The sequence below is a fragment of the Hypanus sabinus genome, chromosome 12 (assembly GCF_030144855.1).
Source record: "Hypanus sabinus isolate sHypSab1 chromosome 12, sHypSab1.hap1, whole genome shotgun sequence".
Lineage (NCBI taxonomy): Eukaryota > Metazoa > Chordata > Chondrichthyes > Myliobatiformes > Dasyatidae > Hypanus > Hypanus sabinus.
In genome coordinates this window covers 96,956,632-96,978,514 of record NC_082717.1, presented here as the reverse complement: position 1 = coordinate 96,978,514, position 21,883 = coordinate 96,956,632, and the positions used below count along the sequence as shown (strand labels likewise).

The window sequence follows — 21,883 nt, the reverse complement described above, 5'->3', positions numbered from 1 at the left end:
GCCATTCCTCCATGGCTGATTTATTATCCCTCTCAACCCCATTCTCCAGCCCTCTCCCCGTAGCCTTTGATACCCTGACTAATCAAGAACCTATCAACCTCTGTCTTAAATATACTCAATGACTTGGCCTCTATAACTGTAGCAACAGATTCACCACCCTCTAGCTAAAGAAATTTCTCCTCTTAACTGAAAATAAAATGAAAAGACATTTTACGTTAAGATAAGGTGAATCCCAATTCTACCTGAACACTTAATTTTTCTTCTTGCTTAAGAGTATTGTAGAGGTCAAAGGTTGCATAGCAGATAGCATAATGCTTAACAGCACCAACAATCAGGATTCAATTCCCGCCCTGTCTGCAGGAAGTTTGTACTTTCTCCCCAGGTCCTTCCAATTTCATGGGTTTCCTCCCAGTTTCCAAAGACGTACGGGTTAGTGGTGGGCAAGCTGTGTTGGTGTCAGAAAGGTGGTGATACTTGTCAGCTGCACCCTCACATCCTTAGACTGTGTTGGTCGTTGAGGTAAATGACACATCTTTCAATGTACATGTGACAAAGCTAATCGTTAATCTTCAAAATGGAAGTTTCACACACATGCTTCTCTACAAAGTTATTTAAGATAAAGTGTTTCGAGATGGCCTGTTTCCCTGCTGTAATTGTCATATGGTTATATGGTTTGACAAGAACCATCACTTAGCTACCCCTTTCACTGGAAGTCTTCTCACAAAACAAAGGCTAACACTATTGCAACTTACTCTGTACCACACTCAGTCCCAAGAAGTGATCATCTCGGATCTTTAGTATGTCACAAACTTGATTGTAGAGTTGTTGAACTGTATCTTTTACCTGTAAATAAACAAGTCAGAAAAAGGAAGGCACAACACAACATTCAGCAGTTCAAAGGGTAAGCAGTATCAAGTTCCTGGGTGTTAGCATCTCTGGCCCAAGAACAGTTATATTTCATTAGAAGTTTGAGGACAACTGGTTTTGTTACCAAAGATGCAAATTACTACAGATGTGCCACAGTGAGCATTCTAACTGGTTGTATCACCATCTGGTATTCGGGGGGGGGGGGGCACTACAAAGGATCAGAAAAAACTGCAGTAAGTTGTAAACTCAACCAGCTATATCACAGGTACTAACTTCCTCAGCATCCAGAATACTTTCAAAAGGCAAAGCCTTAAAAAGGAAGCATCATCCTTAACAACTTAACGACCCAAATCACCCAGGACATGCCCTCTACTCACAGCTACCATCAGGGAGGAGGTACAGGAGCATGAAGGCACACACTCAACTTTACAGAACAGCTTCTTCCCCTCTAAATGGACAATGAATCCATGAACACTTCCTCACTATACTTCCTTCTCTTTTTTGTACTACATGTTTATTTTTTTAACATTTATAGTATTTCTTACTGTAATTTATAGATTTTATTATCATGTATTGCAATATACTGCTGCTACAAAACAATAAATTTCACAACATAGTTGGGAGATGTATGGATGGCTATGGGCCAGGTGCCGGTCGATGGGAATTGGCAGTTTAAATGTTTTGGCATGGACTAGATGGGCCAAAGGGCCTATCTCCATACTGTACTTCTCCATGACTCTGTGACATATGCTGGTGGTATTAAACCTGATTCTGATTCTGAACATTTCAAACAAGTATCCTGGACTGCCTGCTTCATGTTTAAAGTAATAATAATAGAAAATGCACAGAGCAACTGAGAAAACCTCAGTTGATAGGTTCTTGATTAGTCAGGACATCAACGGTTATGGGGAGAAGGCAGGAAAATGGGCTTGAGAGCAATAAGTCTGACAGAATCAAATGGCAGATCATACTTGATGGGCCAAATGGCCTAATTCTGCTCCCATGTCTTATTATCTTGATTAGTAAGGGCATCAAATGTTATGAGAAGCAGGAAGGATAATGGAGCTGACAAGGATAATAACTCAGCCATGATCAAATGATGGTGCAGACTCAATGGGCGAAATGGCCTATTTTGATCCATATGGTGTTATTTTGTGTGTGTGGCTCAAAATTTTCAGCATCTGCAGAAACTCTTGTGTCTGTTAAATATTGAAATTTCATGGATACCATAAATGTACCTGAAGATTGTTAAATATAGAGTAACATTATTTGATACAAATGAATTGAAGTCATAAGAGATATACAATATGGAAACCAGTCCTACAGCCAAACTTATCCATGCCAACCAAGGAGCCTTCATGAGCTCGACCTATAGGGCCTATATCCCTCTAAAACAGGGCTTCCCACCCTGGGGTCCCCAGGCCTTTTGCTTAATAGTATTGGTCCATAGCATAAAAAAAGGTTGGAAACCCCTAATTTAAAGCTTTCATATCTACGAGCTGTCCAAATGTCTTTTAAACATAATTGTACCCACCTACATCACTTTCCCTGGAAGCCTTACATTTACCACCATCTCAGTTTTACACTTGCGCACGCTAAGAATCCACTTTATTTATAACTTCCATGATTTTATAAACTCTGTTAATCTCCTTTGTTCCATAGAAAATAGTCCCAGCCTATTCAGTCTCTCCTGATAACTCAAGCTCTCCAGTACCAGCAACATCCTTGTGAATGTTTTCTGCACCCTGTCTAGGTTAATCTTTGTTCCACCTTCTTTACCACTCTCTCTATATGTGTCACCACTTTCAAGTAAAAACGTGCTTGTACCCCAATGTCTCACTGTTCCACAACATCCCCCAGGGCCCTGTGATTTACTGTATGAGTTTTTGCCCTGTTTTAACTTTCCAAACTGAAAGCAGTGTAAAGGAACAAGTGCAGCAGGGGCGGGAGCAATGGGGTAATTTTGACAAGAAGGATACACCGGGAGACACTTCCCCTCTACTGTCTTTGTCTCTACTATTAAACATTAACGAGGAAATCTGAATCACTACACTATTACCTTTCATGGGGAAATGTTTAAATCATGCTATTAAAATTAAAACTGGAATGGAATTTACTGATGGATTTGAAACAAGTGAATTAATTGCTAGTCAAGAATTAATGATAATAAGTAATGAATCTGATCATTTTTACATTGAAATTTGGTGCAGTGAACTTGGGTGATAAAACAAAACTGTATTGTTTGGCTCAAAGATGAGAAGATCTGCAAATGCTGGAAATCCAAGCCACACACACACTAAATGCTGGAGGACCTCATCAGGCCAGGCAGCATCTGTGGAAAAGAGTACAGTCAACATTTTGGGCCAAGATCCTTCATCAGGACTGGAAAAATATGTGTGTATTATATGGCAGCCCCTTGTCTGAACAGCTGTGATCCTTAGATTCAGTAATTAAGGAGCAGAAAGGTATTGAATCAATGTATTTATTCCTTACCTTGCCTGAGGGAAGGAGACAGTGAGAGAAGAGTTCCACTGAGGTTGATGACACTGAGGTGGGAATTTGTCCCATCATGCCTGGACTGGTCAAAGCCACAGCTCATTTGGTTTCCCTTTCCCAGCTTGGTCTAGGGACCTGCAGCTTACAGCTCGCCAACCCCTCTTTCCAGTTCTTTTTAAATGTGGTGAAGTCTTCTGCCTCAACCACCCTTCCAGGCAACAATTTGTAACTTCCATCTAACCCTTCCAATTAATGTAAATCTTTGGACCCTTGTAGCGGGGTGGTAGAGTTTCAATCCCCACCGATGTCTGTCTGTAAGGGGTTTGCATGTTCTCCCCATGACCATATGAGTTTCTCTGGGTGATCTGTTTTCCTCCCACATTCCAGAGATGCAAGGTTAATAAGTTTGGGCATGCTATGTTGATGCTTTTCTTTTCTTTTTCAATCTTTTTATTAGTTTTTTAAAAAAAAGAACATAACATAATATTATATTAAATAGGTTATGAATACAATAGATTTGAAATTAAATTAGTAACAAGATAACAATATCTTATTAAACTATCAGCGAAAAAGGATCATACAATATCAATCTAATCTATATTGATTATACATGAAAAGATTAAAAATAGTCATCAAAAGAAAAAAAAGTGTAAAATATAAGAAAAAATGTAAATTTAAGGAAATAATAAAAACAAATAAACCTAAACTACCATGGGCAGTAATAATAGTTTATAAGTATATGATAGTGTCAAAAACTCTGGAACTCCATACCAGAACAAGAATAATAAGAGTAAAGGTCTGGAAGAAGTCAAATTAATTCATATGGAAGTGTCGAATGAACGGTCCCCAAGTTTCTTCAAATTTAATTGATGAATCAAAAATAGTACTTCTAATTTTTTCTAAACTTAAACAAGAAATATTTTGAGAGAACCACTGAAATGTGGTAGGAGGATTTACTTCTTTCCAATTTTGTAATATAGATCTCCTGGCCATTAATGTTACAAAGGCAATCATTCGTCTAATTGGAGGGGAGAATCGACTATCATCTTCATTTGGTGTACCAAAAATTGCAGTGATAAAATGAGGTTGTAAATCAATATTCCAAATTGAGGAAATGGTAGCAAATATGTCCTTCCAATAATTATGTAAAGTAGGACATGACCAAGACATGTGGGTCAATGAAGCCACATCTAAATGACATCTGTCACATTGAGGATTAACATGAGAATAAATAAAACCGAGCAAGCTTATCTTTAGACATATGAGCTCTATGTACAACCTTAAATTGTATTAAAGCATGTTTAGCACATATAGAAGAAGAATTAACCATTTGTAAAAATTTTTCCCATTTTTCCGTTGAAATATTGTATTGGAGTTCTTTTTCCCATTCCTGTTTAATTCTACCTGATATCTCTGGTTGTATCTTCATAATCATATTATAAATAAGAGCCACTAATCTCTTCTGACAGGGATTTAAAGTAAAAATCATATCTGAAAAATCTATCAAAGTTGAATTAGGAAAGGATGGTAAAACTTTATACAAGAAGTTTCTAATTTGTAAATATCTAAAAAAATTAGATTTAGGTAATTTAAATTTGTTAGAAAGTTGATCAAAAGACATCAAACTACCTTCAGAAAAAAGATCGCGGAAGCATATTATACCTTTCCTTTTCCATATACTAAAAGCTTGATCTGTTAAAGAGGGTTTAAAGAAAAAATTAAGTTAGGGCTATCAAGAACGAAGTTTTTTAGAGTAAAAAATTTATGAAATTGAAACCAAATTCGTAATGTATGTTTGACAATAGGGTTAGATATCTGTTTATTAAGTTTAACTAAATCAACAGGGAGAGAAGAGCCAAGAACAGAAAATAAAGAATATCCTTGTGTACCATTACATTCTAAATTTACCCACTGTGGGCACAATGGTAAATCTAATTTCCAGTATAATAAATTCCGAATATTATTCGCCCAATAGTAAAATCTAAAATTGTGTAAAGCTAAACCACCATCTTTTTTAGATTTCTGTAACTGTCTTTTTCTTAATCTGGGGTTTTTATTTTGCCACACAAATGAGGAAATTTTTGAATCAATGCTATCAAAAAAAGACTTAGGAATAAAAATTGGTAAGGCTTGAAATAAATATAAAAATTTCGGTAAAATCATCATTTTAACAGCATTGATCCGACCAACCAATGATAAGGATAAAGGAGACCATCTAGTAGTAAGTTGTTGAATTTGATGAAGCATAGGTAAAAAATTCAATCTGAATAAATCTTTATATTTCTTGGTAATTTTTATACCTAAATAAATAAAATTATCAGTAACAATTTTAAATGGTATCCTGTCATTCAGTAAAGTTTGTGCATTTAAAGGGAAGAGTTCACTCTTATCCAAATTTAATTTGTAACCAGAAAAACTACCAAATTGAACCAACAAGGATAGAATAGCGGGAATAGAATTATCAGGATCAGAAATATATAACAACAAGTCATCAGCATAGAGCGATAACTTGTATAATTTCTCATTACGGGTAATACCAAAAATATTAGGAGATTCACGAATAGCAATGGCTAAAGGTTCTAATGCGATATTAAATAATAAAGGACTTAAGGGACAACCTTGTCTCGTACCACGAGATAATTGAAAAAAAGAGGATCTATAATTATTCGTAAGAACAGAAGCAACAGGTTTATAATATATTAATTTAATCCATGATATAAAATTAGAACTAAAATTAAAATTCTTCAAGGCATTAAATAAGTATGTCCATTCAACTCTATCAAAAGCTTTTTCAGCATTTAATGAAATAACACATTCTGGGGTTGTGGGTGAGGAAGTGTAAATTATATTAATCAATTTTCTAACATTAACAAAGGAGTATCGGTTCCTAATGAAACCAGTTTGATCTCCTGAAATAATCTGTGATAGTACCTTTTCTAACCTAATAGCTAAAATTTTTGTAAGAATCTTAGAGTCTACATTTAGTAATGATATAGGGCGATAGGCTGCACATAAAGTAGGGTCTTTATCTTTTTTAAGAATTAAAGAAATAGTAGCTTCATAAAAGGACTGGGGTAGTCTCTTCTTAATAAATGCATCATTAAAGATTTCACATAGCCAAGGGGAAAGCAAAGAAGAAAAAGTTTTAAAAAATTCTATAATATAACCATCAGGGCCAGGAGCTTTCCCTGAATTCATCGATGAAATAGCCTCTCGTACCTCAGCCATAGAAATAGGAGCATCAAATAAACTTCGATCTTCATCTGTCAGTTTGGGAATATTCAAATTGTTAAAAAAATTATCCACCATAGACAGATCACCATCAAATTCTGATTGATATAAAGATTTATAAAAATCTTGGAAAGTATTATTAATTTCTTTATGATCAGTAGTCAGATTACCGTCTTGTTTACGAATTTTAATAATTTGTCGCTTAGTCGAAATAGCTTTTAATTGATTAGCTAACAATTTACCAGTTCGATCACTATGGATATAAAATTGAGCCCTGGTCCTAATTAATTGATTCTCAATTGAAGAAGATAACAGTAAGCTATGTTCCATTTGCAGTTCAACTCTCTTCTTATAAAGTTCCTTGGTAGGAGTAATGGAATAAATCTTATCAATTTCTTTAATTTTATCCACCAATAAAGCTATATCTAAATATCTTTGTTTTCTTTTACCAGCAGAATATGAGATAATTCGTCCACGAATAAAAGCCTTAAAAGAGTCCCAAAGTATTCCTCTGTCAATCTCTTCGGTATAGTTTGTTGAAAAAAATAAGTCAATTTGCTGTTTTATGAAGGTAATAAATTCTGGATCTTGAAGCAAAGTAGCGTTGAGTCTCCAAGATCTAGTATTAATGAAAGAGTCCGAAATCTTGATAGATAACTTCAAAGGTGCATGATCCGAAATAGCAATAGAATCATATTTACAATCAATAACATCTGCTAATAAACGATGATCAATAAGAAAATAATCAATTCTAGAATAAATATGATATACATGTGAAAAAAATGAAAATTCTTTATCTTTAGGGTTCAAAAACCGCCATATTTCAGTAATTCCCTAATCAACCATAAACGAGTTAATAAGTAAAGCTGATCTATTCGGAAGAGTTCGAATAGGTTTAGATCTATCCATCAAAGGATTCAAACAACAATTGAAATCTCCACCCATTATCAACATATATTCATTTAGATTAGGAAGGGCAGTAAATAAACGTTTAAAAAAATCAGGGCAGTCAAAATTTGGAGCGTAAATATTAACTAAAGCCACTTTTCGGTTAAAAAGTGAACCAGTAATCAACAAAAATCTGCCCTGTGGATCAGATATAATTTCATGATGTATAAACGAAATTGAGGGGTCTATAAAAATAGACACACCCCTAATTTTAGCAGTACAATTCGAATGGAATTGTTGACCCACCAGAACCTAAAAAAGTGTTGATTATCCTCCCTCCTAATATGGGTCTCCTGTACAAAGATAATATTAGCATTTAGTCTATGGAATACTTTAAATATTTTTTTTACTTTTAATCGGATGATTTAAACCATTAGTATTCCAAGAAATAAAATTAATAGACTTATCCATCATGCTAATATTAATTGTATATATCATGAAAGGTTAAAAAAAAACACATAACCCATAATTCAGGAAGAAGGAAAAATAATACAGGAGCAACCGGAGAACATGACACCTCACCAATATTAATAATTTGAAGTCGGCCCATGAACTAAAAGCAAAAAAATAAAAAGCAAAAGCGTGAAAAAAGATCCCTCCCCCCTCCCCCCACCCCTCGAAAGAAAGCCAAGCGGCAGGCGCATAAACTAACACTAATATTACCCCCATTTCAAGATGGCAGCTCCATAAAAAGATTTTAAAAAAAACTATATAACACCCAGATTTAAATATAGGGTTGCAAAGAGAGAATATATATCAATCAGAATGAAAAAAAATAATATAATAAAACAAACGATCATTAATAAAAAAGTATAAACATTAAAATTTGAAAGTGTAATATACCTTTAAAAAAAATTCCATGTTCAAATACAAGAAAAATGACGTTTCAAAAGCAAAGACTCATGGGAAGAAGAAACGACATTTTGAAAAAGCCATATTACAAAATATAAATGTAAGTTCAGCAATCTATTAAAAAATTTAATAAAAAAAGTTATCAAAATAGGATTAAAAAAGATTTAATAGACACTACAATATATATAAAAAAAGACCAAAAAATCCAAAACATTCGTCCCATTTCCAAGTGCAGGCAAACAAATAAATGCTTACAGAAAGCAAAGTCTTATGGGAAGAAGAAACGACATCTTAAAAAAAGTAAATCCTTATTACAAAATATAAACGTGTATATCCGAAACAGAAAAAAGAATAATAAAAAAAGAGATATTATAAAAAATTAAAAGAGCATCTATAAACGATGATGATAGTAAAAAAAAAGAAACCAGACCCGTAGATCAGGATAAGAAGTTATAACCCAGCTTCATAGGTTAAAACTTAAAATAAAATGGCATCTTCTCTCCAAAAAATCTTCAGCATAACACATAGTTCAACTTGCACTAGAAGATCGATAATCTTCAACGAATTTCCTCGCTTCTTCCAGAGTATTAAAAAATTGCTGACTATTGTTGTTCAACGTAATTCTAAGATTCGCTGGATATCTTAAAGCTTGTTTAAGTCCAATCGAATGAATCTCTGCCATCACTGGTTTAAAAGCGATTCTCGCTCTCATTACTTCGAATGAATAATCTTCAACAATTCGAAATGTGTTGCTATTGTGAGAAATCATACCTTTTTTACGAGCTAATCGAATTAAAAGCTCTTTCTCCCGAGGATAATGAAGGCGAACAATCACAGCTCGTGGTTTGCCACTCGCAGCCGAAAACCTCGCAACTCTGTGAGCGCGGTCGATAACAGGTTTAGTATGCAAACCTTCACCACCGAAAATTTCCCACAATAATTTAGAGAAAAATTCAGTTAAATCACCGGACTCAACTTTTTCGGGGAACCCGATAATTCGCAAATTCTGTCTGCGAGATCGGTTTTCGAGATCAGTAATTTTAAACTTATACTGATCTATTGTTTTAGCAGTCGAATGTACCTTCTTCTCCAGCGCTTCAATTGTACGTACTTTTACACAAATTAATTTTTCAAGAGTCGTAATCTTATCTTCATGCCGCTGAATATCTGATGCCTGCGATTGAAGCTTAGTATCAAGCGATCTAACAACTCCTTCGAGTTCAGATATTTTCGTGGTAAGCTTATTTTCCAAACTTGCCAGTTTACTTTCCAATTTACTTTCTAGCCTGCTTTCCAAAGTTGCAAGTTTAGCATCCAGAAGATGAGAAATTGCGTCGATAGATAAAGGATCCTTAGACAATTTCTTGCTTGTAGCCATTTTAAGTTTGACAAGATTAAATCAAATATTGTTTTAGGAAAAAAAAGTTAATCAAAAGTATCAACTCATATGATTAGGTTCAAAAAGATTTGATTAAAGGATGATTATAGTTGAAAAAATGAAGAGCGCCTAAGAGGCAGATGCTTATGTCGCCATCTTTAAACTCCACCCCCTATGTTGGTAACACTAGCCCCCAGCACATCCTTGATCTGTGCTGGTCATCAATGCAAACAACAGATTTCACTGTATGTATCAATGTCTCATATACATGTGGAAAATAAAGCTAATCTCTAATTCATTGCTCTTGGTTTACCCTGTCTAGACCCCCTATAGTCAAGTCTTTACTCTGCTTCGGTGAAGATTGCTATTTCTTGCACTTTAAACTATTTTGAATCTTTACATTCCAGTCAAAATTATATTCAAGTTCAGATTTATCATCACCTGACTGTACATATATACAACCCTGCAGCTTGCTTACCAGGCACACACTGGAGTCGAGGACACCATTATCTTCCTGCTTCAATGGGCTTACACCCATCTGAATGAGCCAGGCAGCACTGTGAGAATCACGTTCTTTGACTTCTCCAGTGCCCTTAACACCACATAACCTGCTTTACTAGGGAGTAAGCTCACGGAGATGCAGGTGAATGTCCTCTAGTATCCTGGATTACAGACTACCTATCCAGATGGCCACCAGATGTGAGATTGCAGAGCTGTGTATCAGATACTGTGGTCAGCAGCACAGGGGCACCTCAGGAGACTGTCCTGTCCCCCTTCCTGTTCACCGTCTACACTTCAGACTTCAGATGCATCTTAGAGCCCTGTCACCTGCAGAAGTTTTCAAATGATTCGGCAGTTGTGGGCTGTATCAGCCGGGGTCAAGAGACTGAGTACAGAAGAGTGATGGACAACTTTGTTGAGTGGTGTGGGCTGAATCACCTGCAGCTCAACATCACTAAGACAAAGAAGTTGGTGGTGGACTTCAGGAAGGTGACAGCACAGTGCATTCCCACCTCCATCAAGGGAACGGATGTGGAAGTTGTCCGGGACTACAAATACCTGGGAACTTATCTGGACAATAAACTGGACTGGAGTGAAAATCCAGGGGCTCTGTACAAAAAGGGACAAAACCGACCATACTTTCAGAGGAGGCTCCGGTCTGTGGTACTATGCTGCAGATGTTCTACAACTAAGTGGTGGCCAGCATACTATTCTACACTGCAGTCTGCTGGGGCAGCAGGGTGAGAGCAGCTGATGCCGAGAAGATCGATACACTCATCAGGGAGGCTGGTTCTGTTCGGGTAGTAGGACTGGATTCCCTAGTGGTTGTGTTTGAGAGAAGGATGCCACAGATCTTTGGGCACAGCGCTCGGAAAAAGCAATGCAACTGACTTTTAACATCATAAACCAGTGAGTTATTTGTTATGTCTCCCCTCTCGCTGTGAAACAGGGACACCTCTTTCTCTCTTATTGGGGGAGAGAGAGAGCCTGTGGTATGTCGGACAAGCAGCCTCTGGGGTAACTGTAAGTCTGTGTCCTTACTGTTGCTTTGCTCACACTTGAGTGCTCGGTGGTGGGTGCCAATGCTTTTTTTTTGCCGGGGGGGGGTCGTTGCTTGCTGCCGCTTATGCATGGGAGGGAGGGGAGCTGGGGGGGGGTTACTTTGGGGTTCTAACATTTAACTGTCATTCATCCTTTGAGTGCACTCCTCTGATTTCCCCACAGAGGTGCACCTTTAATAACAGACTGATTCCACAGAGGTGCACCACTGAACACAACAGGAGATCCTTTCTCCTCATGGCTATATGACTCTACAACTCCTCCTCCTTAACTATATAAGTACATGGTTTCATTGCACATCTGTATTTTGCACTAGTACTTTTTAATGCACATTTTGTATTTTTGTAAACACAGAGTACACTGCAGATGCTGTGGTCAAATCAACATGTACAAACAGGCTGAATGAACTCAGCTGGTTGGCCCGAAACATTGACTGCTCATTTCAACGGATGTTGCCTGACCTGCTGAGTTCATCCAGCTTGTTTGTACGTGTTGTATTTTTGTAAGTTTTATCTTATCCAGGGGAAAACCATGCAGTCACAGGGAGAACACACTCACTCCTTACAGGCAGCGGCGGCAATTGGACCCCGACCACTGGTGTTGTACAGTTTTTGCAGGGAGTTGCATACTTGGAGTAAGCTGCCAAGTAGTTAAGTAGTTATGCCCACGCACAGTAGAGACACTTGCATAGATAGACGGTTTGGAGGCCTATGTTCAATGTTTGTGACAGGCCAAAGGCCTTAACTTCCATCACTTAACATATGTTTGATAGGAAAGGTTGCAAGATTTAGAGGCCAAATTCAGGTGAATGTAACTAGCTCAGAACCCACCTTACCTCTGTCAACCGAAGGGCCTTTTTTGTGCTGTTTGACAGACTGACAGACATTTGCAGGAAAATTGGACCTGGAGTGATAATGGTATGGTACAGATAAAGAACTAAATAAATAAATAAACAAACAAACAAACACAGCCAGTGACTGTTTTCCAGAGCAGAAATGGCTGATACGAGGGGGCATAATATTCAGCTGATTGCAGGGAAGTTTCAAGGTATAAGTGTCAGAGGTGTGTTCTTTCCCTCTGTGCCTTTGAACCCATGTACACTACTTCACTTTCTCTTCTTTTCTGTGTTCTTTTTGCACCAATTAATTAATTTAACTTATGTATCTATTTCTTATTGTAATTTATATGGGTTGCAATATTCTGATGCCACAAAACAACAAATTTCACAATATACATCAGTGATATTAAACCTGATTCTGATACACAGAGAGTGGTGGGTGCGTGGAGGGGTGCTGGTAAAGGCAGATACATTGGGGGCATGTAAGAATCTCTTAGTCAGGCACATAGATGATTGAAAAAAAAGAAAGGATATGTAAGAGGAAAGGGTTAGATTGATACTAGAGTTGATTATAAGATCAGCACAATATTGTGGGCTGAAGGGTCTGTAATGTTTCATGTTCTAAATAAATAAAGAGCTCTTTGAAATTATTGTGGGAGCTCACAGCATTTGATGCATAATATATACGTATCAGTATCAAACCGAAAGAACAAGATTACAGAGGACAACGGGCAGGCAAATCATTTACAGATTAAGCAAGTTATTACATGCTCAGCGAGATTTGTGGATTCTTGTAAACACACAAGGAATTGAAAGGCAACTAGTAAGTTCTCCTGATTTGCAAAAGGGCTGGGGAACAGGACAATGGAAGTCTTGCATTTGCAAAAGAGCTGGGGAACAGGACAAGGTTGCAGCTGGAATACAGTTAACACTACATACTTCTTTTGGCTGGTGTGCTCTGAGGATTCCCTGAGCTGAAAGAATATTCTTAGATCAAGATCAAGATCTGGGCTGCTTTTTAAAAAATGTTATTATTTTATTAATTGAGATAGTGTTGATTAGGCCATTTCTGCCCTTCAAGTCAGACTGCCTAGCAACCTCCCCCCCCCCCCCGCCCCAATTTAACCCTAACCTATCACAGGACAATTTACAATGACCAATTAACCTACCAACCGGTACATCTTTGGACTGTGGGAGGAAACTAGAGAAAACCCACGCGGTCATGGGGAGAACATACAAACTCCTTACCGGCAGTGACAGGAATTGAACCTGGGTTACTCTACAGTAAAGCGTTGTGCTAACCACTAGGCTGCCCTTTTTTGTTGGTCTCCAGTACACAAGAAAATAATTGTTAGTCCAGATCCAATGCAGCATAAAAGTATAATAAGCATAAAGGACACAGATATAATAAACATAATAATTATCAATGCAATTACATAGACTGACTGACTGTACATAAAGTGACTCTGGGCACAGGAGTGTCTGTGCTTAAGGTGACTGACAGGAAATGATAAAGTAGTGGTGGTGGGGAGTGTGATGGGGTGGGTTAACGGGAGGAGATGTTAATCAGCCTGATGGCTTGTGGCAAATAACTGCTTTTGAGTCTGGTGGTCCTGGTATCAATGCTGCGTAGCCTCTTCCCTGACAGGGGTGGGTGGGATCCTTGGTGATATTGTTAGGAGAGGAGATTGAGACTATACTGGCAGGCATTCTCTCAATGAACAGACTAACTTCTCAGAGGCATTGACTAGGTAACTCAGAGAAGTCATTTACCCTGCAATTAAGAGTGGTATTTTCTGGATAAGGGATTTACAGTTTAGGACTGAGCTGGGAAGCAACTTCTTAAAGGATTGTGAATGATTGGACACAATGCTTGGTGTCTGTACATATTCAAGACTGTCAAGTCTTTGCACCAAAGCATTCCAGAAGAAAAAGCAGTTGACATTAAGGTTCATTTATGATCTCCCTAAAAGTTAGAGCAGGCTTGAGAGGCTGTACAAGCCACTCCGAATCATGTTTGCTTTGCTTTTAGCCTGATACAAATTAATTATGTAATAGTTAACCTTTGCAAGTGGCGAAGTTAATTGGCTAACTAATGTTCCCCGAAAACATTTTACCTTTCACCATTAACCCATGAAAAGCCAAGGAAATGGTATATAAGGCAGCAAAAGGGAGTGGGACGTTGGATGATTGGGAAGCTTTTAAAATCCACCAAAAGCTATAAGGGAAAAGATGAAATATGAGGGCAAACTAGCCAATAATATAAAGCAGGACATCAAAAGTTTTTTCAGTTATATAAAGAGTAAAGGGGAGCTGAGGGTTGATATTGGAGCACAAAAATGATGCTGGTGAGGTAGTAATTAATGGGGGACAAAGAAATGGCAGATGAACTTTATAAGTATTTTGCATCAATAGTCACTGTGGAAGACTTTAGCAGCGTGCTTGAGGTCTGTGAGTGTCAGGGAGCAGGAGTGAGTGTCATTGCTACTACAAAGGAAAAAGTGCTAGGCAGACTCAAAGGTCTTACGGTGGATAAGTCACCTGGACAAGATGGACTACATCCCAGAGTCCTGAGAGAGGCTGCTGAAGAGATAACAGATGCAGTGACCATGATCTTTCAAGAATCACTTGATTCTGGCATGGTCTCAGAGGATTGGAAGATTGAAAATGTCACTCCACTCTTTAAGAAGGGAGGGAGGCAAAAGGAAGGAAATTATAGGCCAGTTAGCCTAACCTCAGTGGTTGGGACAGTGTTGGAGTCTATTTTTAAGGATGAGTTTTCGGGGTACTTGGAGACTAATCGAAGTCAGCATGGGAAACCTGTGAAGGGAAATCTTGCCTGACAAATCTGTTAGATTTCTTAAAGGAAGTAACAAGCAGGGTGGACAAAGGAGAGGCAGTGGATGTCAGTGGATGATAAGGTGCTACACACGAGATTGCATAACAAGATAAAATCCTGTGGCGTTACAGGAAAGATACTGGCATGGATAGAGGAATGGCTGGCAGGCAGGAGGTAGCAAGTGGGAATAAAGGAGGCTTTTTCTGGTTGGCCGTCAGTGACTAGTAGTGTTCCTCAGGAGTCAGTATTGAGACCTCTACTTTTCACATTGTTTGTCAATGATTTGGATAATGGAATTCATGGCTTTCTGGCAAAGTCTGTGGATGATACAAAGATAGATGGAGGGGTTGATAGTGCTGAGGAAGCAATGCGATTGCAGCAGGACTTCAGTGTTGGGAAATGTACGATAATGCATTTTGGTAAAGGAAACAATAGTGCAAACTATTATCTAATTGGGGAGAAGGTTCAAACACCAGAGGTGCAGAGGGATATAGGAGTCCTCGTTCAAGACTCTCAGAAGGTTAGTTTACAGGTTGAGTCTGTGGCAAAGAAGGCAGATGTAATGTCATTTATTTCAAGGTGAATAGAATATAAAAACAGGGAGATGATGCTGAGGCTTTATGAAACACTAGTCAGGCCACATTTGGAGTACTGTCAACAGTTTGGGCCTCACATCTCAGAAAGGATATGTTCCCATTGGACAGAGATCAGAGAAGGTTCACAAAGATTAATCTGGGAATGAAGGGGTCAACATATGAGGAGCGTCTGGCAGCTTTGTGCCTGTACTGACTAGAATTTAGAAGAATGTGGGGAGATCTCATTGAAACCTACTGAATGTTGAACAGACTAGGTAAAGTGAATGTGGAGAGGACGTTTCCTATGGTAGTGGTATCCAGAACTGGAAGGCACAGCCTCAAAACTGGCGGCAGCCTTTTAGAACAGAGGTAAGGAGGAATTCTTTGAGCCAGAGAGTAGTGAAAATCTGTGGATTGCTCTGCCACAGACATGGGTATATCTAAGTCAGAAGTTGATCATTTCCTGATCAGTTGGGGCATCAAAGGAAATGGTGAGAAGGCAGGTGTATGGGGTTGAGTGATATCCGTGATCAGCCACGATGGAAAGGTGAAGCAGACTTGATGGGCTGAATGGCCTGATTCTGCCTGTGGTCTTGTGACTTCTAGTTCTGGTCTCCGTGTGATTAATCAATTTATTGTGATGTGTGCCATTTCAAAATCTCAGATGATGATAATGACAGAGAATGTCTTTTTGCATAAAGCTCTTTGTGGCCAGAGAGAAATTTCTACTCACCCCAACCAGGACTTCAAGTTGTTCATTGTTTGGCAGAAGCACGGAAACAATGCGTTGGTCTGGCATCATTTTATTCCCGGACAGTTGTCTGCTCATCAGAGGCCTGTGAGAAGTCTTTGGTTGATTTAATCTCTATCTGGTTCTATGTTGTCCTCCACAAGTTCTCCTTACCGAATGTCGAACTGCATCCAGCCTGCACTCATCTAGTCTGTCAAATAACATGTTTCAGTGTTAATTAATGTAAACAGCCTGTGGACGTGTGGGACCAAACTCAATTAAAGAATCTTGACCACAGATGACGTACATCTTGCAAGTGTTACACACAGATGTAGATGCGTCTATGACCTCCAGAAAATGAAGGGATGTGGGCGTCTTTACCAGAGTTCTGGGAACAATATCAGCACAAATCTTATCCAAAGTACAGCATCATAGAGGCCAAAACAGTCAATTATTTTTCTAAAACAAAATGTAGATAATATTGCTGCCAATTTTGAAGAAACTGCAAGCCACCATGTAATACTGAACAGTGAGATGTGAGTGGTTCCAATGGCTCCTGAGTTAATGCTCTGTAAATTGTTTTATTTCATCTCAGCTACAGAACGAAGTTCATGACAGGTATAACCATATAACAATTACAGCATGGAAACAGGCCATCTCAGCCCTTCTAGTCCATGCTGAACGAAAGATATGAAACTCTGCTAATCAGGTGTGGATATGTGCAGCTTGTGCTCCAATTTATGGCAAATAATCCCAATTGCACTTTAGTCAAACACGCCATTCAGCAACTCTGAGAGTGATGGAGTGACAATATGTTGAGTTCCAACAGCAGATTGTTTGCTGCTCCAGATTCTGGTATCTGCAGCCTCTCATGCCTTCACAAGCTTGAAGAATTCTTGGTATGTTCCTACCTTTGCAGATGTCAAATTCCGTTTCACCCAATCGCTGCAGTATTTACTGCCGTCTGCCCATGGTGTTGCCTCCTGCTATGGGCTTGGTCTTTGTGGCACTTTATTATTTACCACACTACAGTTTTTCTGTAGTTTTTACACTTTATTTTGCATTGTTATTATTTTACCCTATTCTATGCACTGACCTGTACCTAATAAAGTGGCCTCTGAGTGTATGTTCTGCTGCTGTAGCCCATCCACTTCAAGATTCAATGTGTAGCTCTTCTGGACATGACTGTTGTAATGTGTGGTTATTTGAGTTACTCTCACCTTCCTGTCAGCTTGTACCAGTGTGGCCATTCTTCTCTGACCTCTCTCATTAACAAGGTATACCATTCACTGTATGTTTTTGCTTTTTCTTTGCTCCATTCTCTACAAACTCCGAAGACTGTTGTGTATGAAAATCCCAGGAGATCAGCTGTTTCTGAGATACTCAAACCACCCCATCTGGCACCAACAATCATTCCACGGACAAAGTCAATGCAATCACATTTCTTCCTCATTCTGAAGTTTGCTCTGAAGAACAACTCAACCTCTTGACCATGTCTGCATGCTTTTATGCATTGAATTGCTAACATACGATTGTTTGATTAGACATTTGCATTAACAAGCAGGTATATAGGTGTACCTAATAAAGTGGCTACTGTGTGTAGCTCAATGCACTATGTAATGATTTTATCAGTATAAACCATATGGAAGACAAGCTTCTTGCTGTATCCTGTTGCATGTGACAGTAATAAACCAATACTAATTCCAATTCTTTATTCCCAGTGAACATTAAGAAATGAAATACTTGAGGAAAGACCCAGGATAGGACTAGAGAAATATAGAGAGTTTGCAAATGCAGGCAAAGCAATATCAGAAAGTTATGGAAACACAATGCAAAATAATTTTTTTTTAATTTTGAGATTTTCAAAGCATACTAATTTATGTTGTTATCAGATAGAGATGGTGATTCGTAATTCACTCTTACTTTTCTTGGCATCACGCCATCTAGCTCTTGTACTGCACGTCAACTACATAACAAGTCCTAACTTAAGATTTGCATTCACAGGCCAAATTCCATTCTTGCTGTTCCTACAGCCTCCTCCAGCGCTGAAGTCCCAAGAGTCCCATGTCCTCCCCAATCCAGACCTTGCCATTGACCCATTCTCAGTACAGTGACAGAGTACTGGAGCATGGAAACAGACCCTTCTTGTCCATGCCATACCTGGTGCCCCCTGAACTAGTCCCAGTTACCTGTGTTTGGCCTTACGTGTACTTATCAACATTACATCTTAGTTTTTTTACATGGACCAACCATTGTTCTGAGCAGGAAATTTTTTACGTGGCCTGAAACTGAATGGCACTATAAATGTTTTTCTTTTGGAGTACGCACATCAAATGAATGCAAACCTCAACTTACAACACAAGTAAATGATGCCAGGTAGTCAAAACAACTAACAGGCACAATTGCAAAAATAAAATGATTGGATTAGATGGTGTTAGTGGATTGTTAGCAATGGACTTCCACTCCGTGTTTATTGTTACAATTTGTAACTGTGTTGTAACTTGGAAAACTGACAATGTAAATACGTTGAAGCTCTAAAATTTTGTGGTAAATGTATTATTTAGAAAATTTATATATTCAATAACACAATTAATTACAGGGTATTTCACAATTATATTAAAATCATTTTGACAGTATATCAACAGTATATAAAAGAAAATTACAGCTGTATGGCAGGAAAGGCTATGTGCATGGGAGCATTTCAGTTACTGCGTGGCCATGCATCCATACAGCTTAGAGGGAACAGCGGTACTTATCCAAATGTCTTTTAAGCATTGTTACTGTACCTGCCTGAATTACTTTCTCTTGCTTCATATATACATCAGCCTCTGCATGAAGACATTATGTCTCGGGTTCCTTATAAATCTTACCTCCTCACCCTTGATCTATGCCCCCTAGATTCTTGATGAAAAAGACTGTGCATTCACCTCATCTTTGTACGTGGAATTTCCTCCCTGAATCTCTCCATTTCCCTACCCATTTCTACGCTTTGGCATTGCTCCTTAAACCCCTCCTCTTTTATCAAGTTTCTGGCCCTCTCTCCCAATGTCTCCTTATGATATTTGCTACTATATAATACCTGTTTTTTAATTTCAAAAGTAAACTTTATTCATAACATAAAAAAATAGAGTGCACCACTTTTGCATTCAATAGTGCTCCAGTAGTAGTAATGCCATATGAATAAATCACAGGAAGCAGTCGTTCTACAAAAGCTAAAACATTGCTTTTTTCTGCAGAATGCAATACCTTCAAGCACACAAGTAGTTGAACAAACTGCCCCAATTTACTTTCTAACTCTTGTGACAATGTTTGTATGGTACAATTCCCCTGAGCGTGTTTTTTAACACTATGAGTCCTAATACATATTTAAAAGTTAATTCAGAAAGGCAATCCAGTAATCGACACACTCAGTTACAAGCAGATGTTGCCCATTTAATGACCACATCACACGGCCCAACTGGTCTATTCCAATTGCCCATGTTCAATCAATAACACTTCAAAGCCTTCCCCTCCATGTACCTAACCAAATGTCTCTTAAACACTGCAACTATGCCTGCCTCAACCACTTCCTCGTCAGCTCATTCAAGGTACTCACTAGCTTCTGTGTAAAGAAGTTGTCCCTCGGTTATCTTAAATCTTACTTCTTGTATCTTGTACCTGTACCCTCAGTTTTGGACTCGCCAAGTCTAAGTAAAAGACAAAGTACACTGCAGATGCTGTGGTCAAATCAAGACGTACAAGAAAGCTGGATGAACTCAGCAGGTCCGGCAGCATCCGTTGAAAGGAGAAGTCAAAGTTGCGGGTCGAGACCCTTCGTCAGGACTAAAGAAGGAGGGGTCAGGGGCCCTATAAAGAAGGTGGGGGGAGGGTGGAAAACCAATCAGAGGAAAGATCAAGGGGTGGGGGAGGGGAAGCAGGGAGGGGATAGGCAGGAGAGGTGAAGGAGGAATCTAAGGAGAAAGGTAATTTCCTCCCTTTCCCTTCCCCCATCCCACTTTCACTCTGTCTCCTCTTCTAGCTGCCTATCACCTCTCATGACTCTGCCTTCTTCTACTACCCATTATGCTTCCCCCTCCCCCACCCCTTGATCTTTCCTCTGATTGGTTTTCCACCCTCCCCCCTCCTTCTTTAGTCCTGACGAAGGGTCTCAACCCGAAATGTTGACTGCTTCTTTCAACAGATGCTGCCCAACCTGCTGAGTTCATCCAGCTTGTTTGTACGTCTAAGTAAAAGACTATGTCCAATTTATCCATTCATCTCATGATTTTATAAACTTCCACAAGAGGTCACCCCTCATTCTCCTACACTCTAAGGAATAAAGATCCAGTTTGACCAACTTCTCCCTAAACTCAGGCTCTCTAGTCCAGACAGCATCCTCAAAAATCTCTTTTTCACCCTCTCCAGCCCGACAATGCCTTTCCTATAACAGAGTGACTAAAATTGTACACAATACTCCAAGTGGAGCCTCAACCAAAGCTTATATAACTGCAGCATAATGCCCCTACATCTAAACTCTATGCTCACTGTCATATGGGCATTCTCTTTGTTCTATCCATTTCTCTTCCTAATCCTCTACCACTTAAACTAGACCTGTTTGTGATGAAGGGACACTGACTTTTAGGAAGAGGAAGCTGGGGAAACACACACCAGTCCTCACTGAAGGGTCAGTAGTGAGCAACTTAAAGGCATTAGTATCTTGGAGGATCTGTCCTGTGCCCAACACAGGCCTGAGATTATACTTCGCTAGGAGCTTTGGTATGTCACTGAAGACTCTTGCAAATTTCTATGCATTTGTGGTGGAGAGCATTCTGACTGGTATGGAAACTCCAATGCAAAGACTAAAGGAGGCTGCAGTGGATTACAGATTCAACCAGCTTATCACAGACACAACCCTCACCACTACTGAAGACGTTTTCAAAGAACTGCCACCCTCATTGAGGACTCTTACAATCCAGAACATGCCCTTTTCTCATTCCTACCATCAGGAAGATGGTATGGAAGATGTTAAAGACCCACGCTCAAGGATTCAGAAACAGCCTCATCCCTTCCACCATCAGACTTGTGAAGAGTCCATAAACATCCCCTTGTAGTTCATTCTTATTACACTATTTATATATTCTTGTAATGTATAGTAGTTTTATGTCTTTGCACTTTACTGATGCCACAAAACAATAAATTTCAAATTTCATGTAATCTATCTAGTGAGAGGTAATAATACACACAAGAGAATCTACAGATGCTGGAAGTCCAGAGCAATACACAAAAAATGCTGGAGGAGCTCAGCAGGTCAGGCAGCATCTAACAAAAGTCAATGTTTCATCAGTACTGGTAAGGAAAGGGGTTCAACACCAGAATAAAAAGACAGGGAAAGGGAAAAGAAGACAAGCTAGAAGGAGATAGGTGAAGACAGGTAGGTGGGAAAAGGGGAATCTGCTAAGAGAGGAGAGTGACTAGGGGAGAAAGAAGAAATAGGGGCAGCTAGTGGACGTGATAAGAGAAGAGGCCAGTGTGGGGAATAGAAGAGGGAAGGTGGTGGAGGGGGGGGGGGGGCAATTGAAAACAATATTAC

General features: G+C 38.8%; 1 protein-coding gene across 9 annotated transcripts in view; it reads right to left on the bottom strand.

Annotated features, from left to right (window-relative positions):
* zgc:172136 (uncharacterized protein LOC566376 homolog) overlaps window positions 1-21,883 on the bottom strand; it is a 93,638-nt gene that overhangs the window by 44,102 nt on the left and 27,653 nt on the right. For 5 of the 9 annotated variants that reach the window (XM_059986508.1, XM_059986506.1, XM_059986509.1 and 2 more), the window contains exon 2: window positions 753-843. In XM_059986508.1, the coding sequence (XP_059842491.1) occupies window positions 753-843 (91 nt within the window). Of the gene's footprint in view, window positions 1-752; window positions 844-16,317; window positions 16,526-21,883 lie in introns of all 9 variants that reach the window. The other 4 variants (XM_059986510.1, XM_059986512.1, XM_059986511.1 and 1 more) reach the window with 2 other exon arrangements.